Source organism: Protopterus annectens, chromosome 4.part0, assembly GCF_019279795.1.
Source record: "Protopterus annectens isolate FY-2018-M chromosome 4.part0, PAN1.0, whole genome shotgun sequence".
Lineage (NCBI taxonomy): Eukaryota > Metazoa > Chordata > Ceratodontiformes > Protopteridae > Protopterus > Protopterus annectens.
In genome coordinates, this window is record NC_056733.1 from 1,418,352,911 (window position 1) to 1,418,367,093 (window position 14,183).

Genomic DNA, 14,183 nt, shown 5'->3' on the forward strand with positions numbered 1-14,183 from the left:
CATCAATTTACCTCTGTCATCCCTGTTTAAGGATCTGATTAGCTAAAGTACCAGACACATAATCAGATTCATTCAAAATGCCATTTTTTATGTTATCAGAAAAATTGTGGCTCTGTAACCAACATACCTCCTCATCACGACTGACAAAGCTACATTTTTTAGAAATAGTGTCAGCCCCTTCTAAGACTCTCTTAAAAGCATGTTATGACATCTGAGAAACACTGGTAACAATATCTTTGACATAAACCTTTTGCTCAGCAGACAATGATGCAGCAAACTCTTTTAAACTATTCCTGCATCTCAAAACAAATCTCCACGTAAAACACTGATAGTTAAATATTTTAAACGCTACTGTACTGTACTACAATGGCTTCTGCCCCTGAGGTTCTAGCCATTTGTTGGTTTATCTAGAGAAACTGGACTAGAATAAAAAAAAACAGACTTTTTATTAGAAACAGACAAAGAAGCTGGGACTAGACACAAAGGACCTGGAGACCCAGCAAGGTGGAGGAAACCTTAAATTTCCCCAAACACTTTTTTTTAAGGACAGTCTCAATAAACAAAGGAGAACTACAGGCTTTCTTATAAACTCCCTCCAATGCTGTGATCACAGGATGGATGGGCTGAAAGATTGGTTTCTCATTCTCCAAAAGATCACAGATCTTGTCACTCGGGTGCAGCAGAAAATTGCTCACAATTAAATACATCTCTAAATCTAGTCATCATTTGGGAAAAAGAAAATGTCTGTTTGGGTTCCTGTACCAGCCTGTCATCAGAGGCAACTGAAAGATCCAATTCGGATACATCTGAACCCTCAGACATAAGATCTTCTACAAAATTAATATCCAATGCAGAAAAAATTAGGATGGAAATACTGGAGTTACTATTAACCTGGGAATGTACCCCAGAGCCAACTTCTTGAACAATGGATCTAGCTATTGCCACCATCTCCAGTGGGAAACCTGAAGACTGATGCTTAACTAAGTGGCGAGTTTTTTTGTCTCTTTTTGCATGCACTACAGTAGGAGAATCCCTGGAGGGAAACTTAACCCTGGTAATGGATTCTGCACCCCTGACTTTCCTTGCACCTAAAGTATTTTGTTCTTCTGTACCTGAACCAGGCACTGGTACAGCACCAGATTGTGCATTTGACCCTAGTATCCTGCACAGTTGATGTACCAACAAAACACTAGGGGACCTGGAAGAAAAAAAGACAATGAACTGTGCAACAGTTTGCTCTTGGTTAAGGCTACTGCGGAGTCAAAAGCTGTTGGCTGAGGCATATTTCTTGTTTAATTGTTGTGTTTTTTTAGGTCCAAACAGCATACCTTTTCAAGTGTACCTCATTACAAGGAGCATACCTCATTTGGGGTCTTAAAAAAAGTTCATGTTCCTCAAAGATCCACACTGAAAGGGTTTGACACACATTAAATGTTAGGAATTTTAAACAGATATCCACGGTAAATAGAAAAGAATCAAATTAATTCATTAAAATCTCTTTTACAAGTAAAAACAGCATATTTTAACCATCCTATGACCTTCCTAGCTGAAGCTGTTAGCAAGGTGGCAGTATGTGCTCCACATTATAAAGGCTAGACTTCCTCATTTTAGAGATGTTCATACAGAGTAAATTGCCATGGGGGGGGGGGGGGGATTACAAAGTCCATCTACACAGGCAGCAAAAATCCAGCCAGGTCAGTAAAAAAATACTGGTGAAACTGCACTCCCAGGAAATAAAAAGCTAACTCCTCTATATCCTCCCTTAAAACAGTAACATAAAGACTATTTAAACAGAGAAGCAAACAGAATACTGTACCAAAGAAAAAGCCAGCAATTCAGTAGTTAACACTAAGCACTAATACAGATAATCAAAAGCCCCAAACAAAAATCAATAAATGGCTAATTTCAGACCCATACGTATAAAAACAGTGTAAATTAGCCTACAATAAGGAATTCAATATAAACTTAAGAAAAACTCCTGTCAAAATAAAAATGGAACCCAAAATTGTGATTTAAATAACTAATTTAAAATCTCATTAAATAACTTAATTCACCTCTTTACACAAGATATAGTTTAAAAAAGTGAAACCAACAAGCTTTCCTTTCAAAAGATTGAAAATAATGCCTGAAATTAATGTAAATAATAGCTGCGATTTACTCGCAATTATGGCACCACAAGGCAAGAAAGCAGTTGGCAGAAACAGCCACAGTAAAGTAAAAACTGTCCAGCCTTTCAAAAATACAATAAAACATGTAGAAAAATGTTATAAACCCTTATGAAATTACAGTTACACTTACACCAGACAAGAAATTCCTTTAGTAACAACAGGAAATAAAGGTCTGCTAAGGAGGTGCACTTTTTTATTTGTTTGAGTTTTAGTTTCTTAAACACACACACACACACACACACACACACACACACACACACGCACACACACGCACACACGCACACGCACACGCACACAGAAAAGGCAGAGGGAGGAATAAAATAACACCAAAGGGTTTATTATCTGAGCTCCAGAGAATAAAAAAGGCAGAAGACGTTGGTCTTCTCAGAGATGCTTCTCTTCCAGTAGCACTAGGAAAAAAAAAACATGAAAGACTGCTGTCCGTGGTTGTGAAGGACAATCCTGCTCTCACAACTTATTGGTTCTTCACATCCACAGACATGCAGAGAGAGGAGTCTGAAGCTTAATTACCAGTAAGACAGTCTGTTAAACATCTCCTTGTTCTAGCCTGGATTTCAATCATAGTTCCTGGATCCAAGGCTTGCATTCCAAGTAATTACGGAGTACCTGGCAAGGAAGGTAAAGGTAAGCAGTACTGAGAAAGTTCAGAAGCCAAGCTTTAAAAACACTTGAAAAGCCTCAGTTTGTTTGCAGTTTTGAGGGAACAATATTTCCAACTTCACATAGCAACCAAGTACATAAAGAAATACACAATTTACATTTTATCCTGTGTGAGACAATAAGGTAATTTAGCGATGAAATATAATTTTATCTTAGTTCATAAACTTTCTCACAGTGGCTGGACTGTACTGTAAGGAGACATCCGCAGAAGGTGCAATGCTAACCTGCATGTAACGTAGCTTATTTCTGTGCTTTTCTCCTTTTATAAGAGAAACAATTTTTCCATGCCCTTGACTGCTGCAGCTCAATCCTGTTCTGGAGAAAGGAATTCCACTCATTCTCATCATCATCATCATATGGCATGTGAACCGAAAGAAGCTAATGAAGGGGGAAAAGTTCATAAGCAAAAAGGTAAATGTTGCAACTGCACTTCATCTTTAATTTAGAACCCCTATAAACAGTCTGGATGAGCAGTAACTCTTCCCAGAGACAGCAGACAGGAACACAGACACACATTCCCTGCAGCCTGGATGAGAACCAACACTTTCATTGAAAAGATCAGCCAGTGTATGTCAGTGATAGGCTGCAAGAAGGAAGATATGTACTTCAGGAGAATTCTAACACACAGTAGCATAGCGGGGGGGGGGTAAAGGGGGCAGCTGCCCCAGGAACAAGGTGTTAGGGGCTGTAAATGGCATTAGTGTTGCACTGTCATTTCTGAATATCACTATGGAAAAAAAAAACTGCTGTAAGGACTGAATCTTTTGTTTCAGCATATTGTATGTGATGTCAGCTTGCAACAGTTTTTAAACGCAGAAAATATATTTTTTTGCTCCTTGAACGATGGACCTCGCAACTCCTTTGGAGACAGGTGAGGAACAGGAGTGCTAGATCAGTGAAGGGCAGTTTTTTTGGTTCCTCAGTGAGGTGCAGAAATGGGACTTGGTTTGTATGGTTAGGACTGCCAGTCAGGGTATCGTAGGATCATTGGAGATTACTAGGCTATTGACTCAGAGGTCATTTTAAGTCTAGTCATTTCATCCCAATGTAATGCCATAGAAATGCTAGTCAATACCAAAGACTGCATTTAGTGATGACTGCCCATATCCAGGAGGCTTGTGGGCTCTGTCCCCGGTGAGAATTTATGGTTCCCCATCCACTCGTCCAGGTTCCTCTTTAACAGTGTCATAGAGGTGCTCTGTTTCACATGAATTGGTAGCCTGTTCCAAAGACATGCCAGTCACTGGGAGATAAATCTGTCCCTCCAGCATGTCCTATTTAAGTCGCAAGGCCATATTTAGGTCCCTGGAATGGGTAGCCCTAGTCCCATTTGATTTACGGATATGTAACAAGTTCATTAGGTTTGGGTCTTGGATTGCTTTGTAGGCCAGGCATAAGTCTCCCCTAAGAAATCTACATAATACAGAGTATAGTGATAGGGACTTTAGTTGGTCTGTGTAAGGCACATGCTGGAGCCCCTTGATCATCTTTGTTGGAGACCTCTGAGGTCTCTAATTGCTGTAATTGTTACACTCAATTATGGTTCGGATAAGTGCAGAGTATAGGGGGATATAACTTTTTTTGTTCTCAAGGTGATGCCTTTACTACTTAAGTAGGCTATGCAGAAAGCTTTCCTTACTACAGTAGATACATGGTGGTCGAAGTTAAGATCGCAGTCAACTTGTGATCCCAGGTCCCTTACCACTTCATGGGTATTTAGGGTATCGTTCTTGAATTGACAGTGTGAGGGGATATTGTGTGTGCTGAAGGGAATGATGAAGCATTTCTCTGCATTCGGTTTGAGACCATGACTAATAAAGCAGTCGTTGATCTGCATGAGACCCTCCTGGAGTATACTGACATCATTTGGGGATGCAATGATTGCACCTAGTTTGCAGTTGTCTGCAAACCTGGTCAGCCACAACCCCTTAGTTTTGACCTGAACTTCTAAGAAGTATATACCCAACAGTAGTGCGCCCAGCACTGATCCCTGTGGCATCCCACTGGTTACAGGTCTGCTGGTTGATGTGGAGTCACCCACTTTGATAGTGTGTCCAGTTTGTGAGCCAGTTGGCAACCCATCTTACAATGAAGGGGTTTATATTCAGTTTGCTAAGTTTATCAGTAATGCCTGAATGTGGGATTGTGTTGAAAGCCTTTGCCTCGTCGAGGTATGCTGTGTGCACAGATTTGCCCTCATCAATGGCCTTAGTCACATTTTCAAAGAAATCCACCAGATGTAACAGGCAGGATCTGCCCTTCACAAAGCCAAATTGGGTGGGATCCAGGTTTGGAGGTCATCTATGTCTTTATTTATGAGGTCCATAACAATATGTTCCAGGACCTTACAGATCATACTGGTCAGGCTTATGGGTCTATAAGTCTCCATGTCTGTTGCTAGGTTACCTTTTTGGAGGGGAATAACTGTTGCTGTTCTCCATTCCACAGGAACAAAGCCTGTGGTTAAGGCTATGATTATAAAGGGTACTTAGTGATGATGTTATTTCTTGTTTTAATCTGTTTAGAAGACAGCCTGGGATGTCGTCTGGTCACATACAGGCTGTATTTTTTACCCTGGACAAGGCTTTGAGGACCTGCTCTTCAGATATGTAGGGTGGGGGCGGAAGTTTGGGGGAAGGTTTGTTGCAAGTTAGGAGGGGATAAGGGAGTGAAATTTTCACCAAACCTATCCACTAGCAGGTTTGCTATCTCTGTGGGGTTAGTGTGTGTGATACCAGTAGCCACAAGTTCAGCACATGCTTGGGTCCTACCCTTTAGGTTACGTATGTAGCTGTAAAAGGCCTTATGGTTATCGTTGGCTGTACTTGCTGTTTCTCTCAAAGGAGCCCTTGGAGGATTTGACAAGTTGTCTTATTTCCCTGTTGAGGGTGAGGAGGGTGCTTTTCCATCGTTGGGGCTTTGCCGTTGTTTTCTTGGACAGCAACTTTTTTACATTTATTGTACAGTTTGTTGATGTTGGATGTCCACCATGGCAGCTTGTTTTTAACTGGGGCTCTGGCTTTGATTCTTTCTGGTATGGCCACGTTTATACACTTATGCAAGCGACTGTACAGGGCTTTAGTGTAAGCTTCGGCATACTTACCACTTCCAGCTTGGAGGTGGGGCTTGGACTGCATTTATACCTTCACCTAGGAGGGTATTGTTTGCCTTGGTGAAGTTTTTTTGTCTGACCTCACCCTTTGTGGGTTCTGGTGTTAGTGCCAGCTTGAAGGTGACTGATTTGTGGTCAGTTTAAACTAATGACGGTTCGACAGTTGTGGCAGTGCATCTGTTTGATATGCTGATGAGGACCAGATCCAGAATGTTTGTTCCCTTTGTCGAGGTTATGGACAATATGTTCCAGGGCATTTGAATTAATAAAGGCAAGTAACATTTGTGCTAGCAAGTTAGGGCTAGTGTAGGTTTCTCAGTTGATGGTGGGATAACTAAATCCCCCATAACCAGTGTGTTTGGTAAAATTTGGTTTGTCTCCAGTTTTGTCAAGTAGGCCTCATGGGCATCGTGCACCATGCAGGGGGATCTATAACTAGCTATGACTTGAATATGGGTCTTACCCACCGTAACCTGGACCTGGAGTAACTCCATGGAGATGTCCAGTCTAACTAGATGGGAGGTGAATTTATCTCTAATATACATTGAAACACCACCTCCTTTGGTTTATACACATTCATTTTGCGGTCTAAAGGTGTGGAAGGCATTGTAGCCTTGCAAGGCTGGGGTACTCTCTCAGGCCTTGAAACAGGTTTCTGTGACTGCACAGACATCTACATCTTCTAGTGACAAAAGTGCTTCTAGGGAGTGCAGTTCTTGGTTTACGCTCCTAGCATTTAGCAGCATGACCCTTATTTTGTTCTGATTGGCTAATTTCACATCAGTAATGTTTTTGAGACCTTGTCTAAAATGGCACTATGGGTAAACCAAGAGCCTTTGGCAGTAGTGGAAAGCCTACAGGTGCTTGGTGCAAACTATCTCTGGCAAAGCAGTGAGGTTTGTCAATCATGGCTTCCTAGGCTGACAGGAACTGGATCTCCTTTGAATGACACCAAAAACTGAGACAATTTTTGAAATCAATCATTTTTTGTTTATACTGTGGCACCATTCTAGGTGACAGTAGTATGCTGCTCAAGGCTAGGTACATATCTGCCTGGGACACATACTCAGAGAGCTCCACCATGTCTCTCTTCATATAGCCCAGTGAGGTACATTTCAGGTCATTCACACCAACATGAACTATGACAGAGTCATAACGGTATTTGCTGAGAGATCTGAGTGCATGAGTGATTTGACAAATCCTGGCACCGGACAGCCAGCTGACCGTGACTTTCTCCAACCTGGTGAGTGGGGCATTCATGTCTCTCACTACTGAGTCTCCAATGACAAGAAAATGTGTTTTTTGAGTGCTATGCCTTACTGGCTTGGTGGGTGAGACACTGGTGTTGTTGTGTGTTATGGGTGCTGTGGGGACTAAGTTAGTTATAACAGTCTTGTGTTTTGGAAGTGTCTGGTGTTTCATTAAGTTTTTCAAGAGAATCTCTGTGTATGTGGATTTACATGTTTGATGCGTACTATGTGTATGAGTAGTGGTATTATGAGCATATGTAGTTGTGGGTGAGTTGACAACCTTCTCTGTGTTACTGTTTTGAGTGACAGAAAGTACAGATTCTAGATTCTTGGTGTAAATATATCTCTCACACTCTATTAGAGTGTGCTATTAGTAGAGGGCTGTCTGTGTACATGACACAATTGCTACACTGTCTCAACAGACATAAGTCAACATGGTTGATAGGAGAAACAAGGGGAGTCCAACTGTCCATAATGCTAGGTTGAAGACTGTTGTCACTAGGGGTGTCTATTCAGAATCGATCACGGAGGAGCTCAGTGGATGAAAATTTGTGGAATTTAGCTGTCTGACTTTGGCTTACAACAAAGCAGCAGTGCACTGTGCTGAGTGACTCACAAACCAAGCAGAAAATGCAGGTATTGAATACCAGAAGCTAAGAACTTAAATAAATTTTATAAATCTTCAAAAGGACGAATGAGAATGCTTATTCTAAGCCAATGCCATAGACCGGTGTCCCTTTACCAGACAGGTCCCAATCAGCACATTTCTTTCTTAAAGGTCCCTTCCAATCCAATATGGCCTAGAAAACGTGCTCAGAGCAAACAAACCACTACAAACAGTTCCAGAAGCAGCAGGCCTGTATCTGGACTATGCTACAGCTACTAGCTACCCAAGTTTCAGCATGAAGACACTAGAGAATGTTTAAAACAGCAGAAAAAATAGTAGTGAGACACCAAAAAATGTTTAAAACGGCAGAAAATCAGCAAGGAGGCTCCAAAAATTGTTTTAAACAGTTAACAGATCAGTTATTTAACCACAGCAGGAAAACCAGAACAAGCAGAAGAGACTGCTTAAAAACAATGAAAAATGCCAGTAAATACTTAAACAGTGAAACTAACAACAAGCTCTGTAAACAGTGAAAACAACAATAAAATTTGGTTTAACAGGTTCTGTAAAGCAGACAATTGCAGTACAACAGTGTAGTTTAGTACATAGTAAATAAATACACTATAAAAATAGGTGTTGGGCAATAAAAAAGTTCAGTAAATAGTAGCAAAAAAACAGGCAACTTATGTTTTTTTGGAAGCTCAGAAGCTTCTAGTCATCTTGTATCTCAGCTCAGAGTTGAGGCTGGTAGCCCACCTCAATTCAGCTCGGTACTGGGAGGTAGATAAGACAGCTGTGGTCTGCTGAGACAGATGGCTTCTCTACAGTATGGTCAATACCCTTACCGAAGATGTAGGAGTAAGTGAACATAGCTCTTTTTAATGAGCTAGTGAGCAAGTTAAAAGTTTCACGATTAAGAGCACAGCTCAATTACAGAAACACTAAGGCTAGAACTGGCTAACTCAAGAAAGTCTCCTAACACCATACAGAGTGAAGGATCCAATCAAGGGAAGCCTTGCTTCTTTAGTTGATTCTGAGCAATAGTTTCTGATATCCTTAAGCTCATCAAATTTTTAATCCTTACATTAGTCATTCTTGTGTTTACTGGATTTCTATGAAAAAATGTGTAGTACACTGTGGAAGTTTAAGGTCCTCCGACATATATAATGCTTTTGCCATTACATCTTTATTTTTCACTTAATGCAACAAAGAATTTCTACTAGGAAAGGCAGCCCACTATATCATATGACCAACAGAAGCAGAAAAAACATGGTTAAGTGAGGAATATCAGTTATATGCAACTAAACAAACACTTATATTTAGCAAATATGTAAAACATGAAACTAATGCATGGACTGTGTAACACAAGGGAACATACACGTTTCATAAAACTTATACAGCTAATAAATTAGTATGAGGGAACCATTTATTATACCCAGTCATCACGCATGCAGTAAGTAATAGGAGCGAAGACACCATTCTCGCTCTTCCCAAGCACAGCAAAAGTTGTTCAGCTTGAAGACTACAAGTCCAAACTGTAATACCCGCTGAGCCTTCTTAAGACAAGAGAATTTTCAGAGACTCATTCAGTATACCAATCACCATTTAGTTCCTTACTTTCAGGCAAACGTCTAGAAATACAATGCTAAACACCAAACAATCTACAGCAAATCACAAGAAAAATAAATTAGCTTACATCTTTTTCTTTTTTGTCAGGTACAGGAGTCTGTTTTCTCATGTTATTACCAGTGTATGCTACACATTTCTGAAATAAGAAAAAAGTGTTAACATTAAAATGAGTATAATTTCTAAAATAGTTTTCAGAGCTTCATGCAAACTATACACCTGATGCTTACCAGCTGCCACTCTCCAATGTCTTCGTTCCAATTAACATAATTTTCAATCATTTCCTGAAAAAAAAATGCACACAAAATATTACTGTACAAAACTAATATGGTGACAAAATCAAAACATATGTATCTGTACACACATAGATAAAAATGCATTTATCCTTGCATATTAAAATCTGTGGGATTTTCTGAACTGAAAGTACATGATTTTTAAACCTTATCCATATATCCATTTTCTACGTATAATTTCCTAAATCTTACCAGAGGGCTCCTTGCTGAAATGCTGCCAAGAGCCAAAAGACTGAAAAAAAAGACAAACTGCAGGAGAAGAGCACATCTCAAACACCTCTCTTTTCCTTTGAACATATTTTTTGCAGGGAGGCAAGTCTCTCTGCACCATGTCATGTGGCTGGGGGGTAATCCCCACCCCTGAACCATCTCCAAGATTGTCATACCTCTGAGAAAAAAGGAAATACCCTGAAGAATGGCCATCTCTGACTTGGCATATAGAAGTCAAGTTCTTCGGCCATTTAGTCCCAATATTTTCAGATTAGCTCATGCGGATCCTGACATTTAAAATGCTTACCTATTCAGTGTCACCTCCATTTTCCTACATCAATGTTACATGCAGAAAGAAAAAAATATTCCCCATGCTCACATACAAACCTCTAAAGGACTGACAGTTGACTACAACAAATTAGCTAAGAAAAATAAGCAGTTATACAGACCTCACTTATACTATACTGCTGCTCTCTTGTTTTTCATCTGCAACCTTCCTTAACCTGAAGTATAGACCATGCACTTCTTATCTGGATCCATCATTCTTGTAAAGCAGTTCTGAGCTGGCAGTAGACAAGCTTCTTACACTGATTACAAGCACTGTCAAGCAATAATGTCTGCAGACCCTGGGTTGTGCCACCAGTTCCTTTTCTTTTTGCTTACCTCCAAAGTTGCATCATCTCTGCAGCACATAATTAAACAGAAACCAGGCAACCAGTACATTAAAAAAGTGTCTCTTTATATATGAATGATTAATAGATCTTTGCAGGATCACAGGAGGTTACTTGGCTATTGGCGCTAAGGCCTCAACAAGCCTAGCCATGTTATACCCTTGTTCCCTTATGGACCAAGATACATAGAAGAGTGGCAACTTCTGTGAGACATATCTGTCTCTCCAGCATGTCCTGTTAATATTGCAGGCTAGTTTAAGATCCCTAAAGCGAGCGAGTCTTATCCCATTGGATTTGTGGATATGCAGCAGCTTCATCAAGGCAGGGTATGAGACTGCTCTTTAAGCCAGCCAGGCACAAGTCGCCTCCAAGAAGTCTATACGATACTGAGTAAAGTGATAGGGCCTTCAATCTGTCTGTGTAGGTCATGTGTTGCAGGCCATGAATTTTCTTGGTGAGAAACCTCTCAGGTCTCTCCAGCTGGTGCAGATGTCTGGTGAGTTATATACTGAAGGGAGCACTGTACTCTATTATTGGTCTGATGAAAGCAGAGTACAGGGGAGTTGTAATCTCCTTAGCTTTGGATGCTTTACCCTTGTTTATGAGGTGTGCAATATAGAAGCCCTTCCTTACTACTGTGGACACTTGATGCTATCAACTGGCGTTCCTAAATCTCTCACCACTGGGTTTGAACTTAGGGGGATATTATTAATGTTGCAATTAGCAGGGGTTTCTTCTTTGCCGAAGGGATGATAATGCATTTTTTTGTGTTTAGTTTATCTATGTGGCTTTGACACCACTCATTTGTCTGTATAAGCCCATTTTGTAGTATGTTGACATCTTTGGGAGATTCGATGATTGCACCCAGTTTGCAGTCATCATCAAACTTGGCAAGCCATAGGCCATCTATTTTGAACAGAACTTCGGAAAAATAGATACCACACAGTAGGGGGCCTAGCACAGATCCCTGTGGAACACCACTGATAACAGGTCTGCTAGTAGAGCTGGCATCCCCGATTTTGACTGTGTGTGCACATGTTCTGTTTGTGAGCCAGCAGGCACCCCATTTAGTGACACAAGAGTTAGTCCCCAGCTGAGTGAGTTTCCCAATGATGCCTGAGTGAGGGATTCTGTCAAAGGCCACGGTTAGATTGAGACAGGCAGTGTGAACTAATCTGCCTTCATCCAGGGCCTTGGTGACATTCTCAAAAAAGTCTACCAGGCTTAGCAGGCAAGATCTGCCCTTAACTAACCCAAAGTGAAATGAAATTAAGGTGGCAATAGACTGAATTTCATATTACCGAACAGGGTGACTTTCTTATTAATTATCACTGCTTGTTCCTTAACTAATTTATTTGATTAAGTACTGCTTAGCTGAACTACTTAAACTGTGGTATTTCCTTGGCTCTCTCTTATTTCCACTTATTTACTTCATCTACCCCCTTTTCTGGCTTCATATTAACACCACTCTCTCTCCTTACAGTCCCTTACACACATTCAAAAGTCCAAAAAAAAAAAAAAAAAAAAAAAAAAAAAAACGATGCAACTGCCTGCATACAATAACACGAAAAGCAGAACCCCATACAAACCAGTGCAAGTTCTACTTTTATCAACAGACTGTGAGCAGTGTAGGTCTATTATAATCTTCTCTCTCTTGTGATACCCCTACCGATTCTTCTGCTGTGCACACTACTGGACCCCCCCCCCTTTTTCCTCCCATTTACTGTAACAAATATATATATTTTTCCAAAGCTTTGCATTTATTTTATATTCTTATATTTTATTTATCCTGTATATCACATTTATTTTATATTCTTATATTTTATTCTCCCGTTTATTGTAAGAAATGTATACAGTTTCTCAAAGCTTTACATTTATTTTATATTCTGCTTCCCTGATGCTCCACTAAATCCGCTTTTGAATTCACACAGATAAACAGACACCTTTAGGTACTGCCCTGGGCTAGCTGGTTGATTGTTTTTGTCTTCTCACAGCTTTCTCCAAGTCCTGGTCCATACCCCCCCCCCTTTTCTTATTCTCCTAACATAATTCTAGTGCAAGTTTCCTAGCCCTGTCAAACCTGTTTTCTCACAGCTTTCTCCAAGTCCTGGCTCTTAATCATCCCCCTTCTCTCAGTCTCCTAACATAATCTTATCGTAAGCTTCCCAGCCCGGTCAGTCCTGTCTATTCCCTTCCTCTTCCTCTTGAGAGTTTACTTATTCCTCCTCTGAGCTGCAGTGCCATCTTTAAATACTAAAAACTTTTGCCTGACTACACTCTTGTTTCTGTCTGTCCCACGGGCATCCCTCAGTAGTGTGTAGAACTAAGTACCATTTGTATTTATGAATGCACTTACATATTGAATCAAAAAACCTGATGTAGAAAGGCATCATCATTTGACTTAGCTTTTCTGCCCTTGCTTCACAGGAATCCCCAGTAGTGTACTCGCTTATACCATATTCCATTATTTTTTTAATTAGTACTCTATTGAGTCATTATTTACTGCATGTCCCTTTCTAAAACCCCATAGCATAACTACATTATTTTCCTACTTCTCAGTGAACTGCAGCTCCCCATTGGTGCATAAATAATAAAAACAAACAGAAAGGTAACATTCAAACCAAAACGATAGGCTGCCCTATTTCTATAGTTGCTAACCTTTGCACTGATTGTTTCTGATTGATTCTGTTTGGCAACTGCTGCTCCTTCCGGAAGGTGTAATCCCTAACCTCCAAGCCTGGCTCTCCCATAACCACCCCGACATTACCGCCATTTCTGAAACCTGGCTGAAAACCTATATAAAAGATAGTGAAATCCTACCACCAGGTTTCCAAATCATTCGCAACAACAGAGCCCACAAAAAAGGAGGTGGAGTAGCAATAAATTACCCCACCTCCCATACCATAACTCCCTACTCCAATAAAATACCAACCTTTGCCAATGCTGAAATTATAATACGTTTACTAAAAATAAACAACCACAAGTCCATATGCATAGCTGCCCCCTATACTCCCCCTGGTGATAATATCAAAACTCTTGAAAACATCCTGCCCTGATTCTCCTACAATATAAAAAATGAAACCTATATACTCGGTGATACCAACATCAACTGGAATACTATCAACTCTGAAGCCCCTCCCACACAAACAACCTGGTACAACTTCTCCCAATCAATACAATCTCCAACCAGACCAAATAAAGATGGTACCTCTGGTACCATCATTGACTGGATCCTAACAACTCATCCAAACCTTATCACTAAAGCCGGAACATTGCCTGATCCTCTCAGCGATCACCTACCAGCCTTCCCCAACTGTCTCCCATCTCCACTGCATAACCACCACCACTACATCTAAACCCGTAACCTCTCCTCTTTCAACCCTCTAACTTTCTCCAAATGCTTAAAGAATACTGACTGGTCCCCCTCTAAAAACCCTTCCTCTAGATGATGTTGTTTCCTACTTTAACCACTCATCCATGACCCTTCTCATAGGTTCATAGGTAGGTACAAGGCAATCGGCCCAAGGATCTAAGTAAGCCTAGCCAACAAAGTTCCCTGGCTTAC

General features: G+C 40.5%; 1 protein-coding gene across 2 annotated transcripts in view; it reads right to left on the minus strand.

Moving 5' to 3' along the window:
* The window catches only part of KIF3A (kinesin family member 3A), a 1,506,491-nt gene that overhangs the window by 92,523 nt on the left and 1,399,785 nt on the right, over window positions 1-14,183 (minus strand). For both annotated transcript variants that reach the window (XM_044069250.1, XM_044069251.1), the window contains exons 14-15: window positions 9,675-9,728; window positions 9,515-9,583 (exon numbers count right to left, since the gene is read on the minus strand). In XM_044069250.1, coding sequence (XP_043925185.1) covers window positions 9,515-9,583; window positions 9,675-9,728 — 123 coding nt within the window. The remainder of the gene's footprint in view (window positions 1-9,514; window positions 9,584-9,674; window positions 9,729-14,183) is intronic.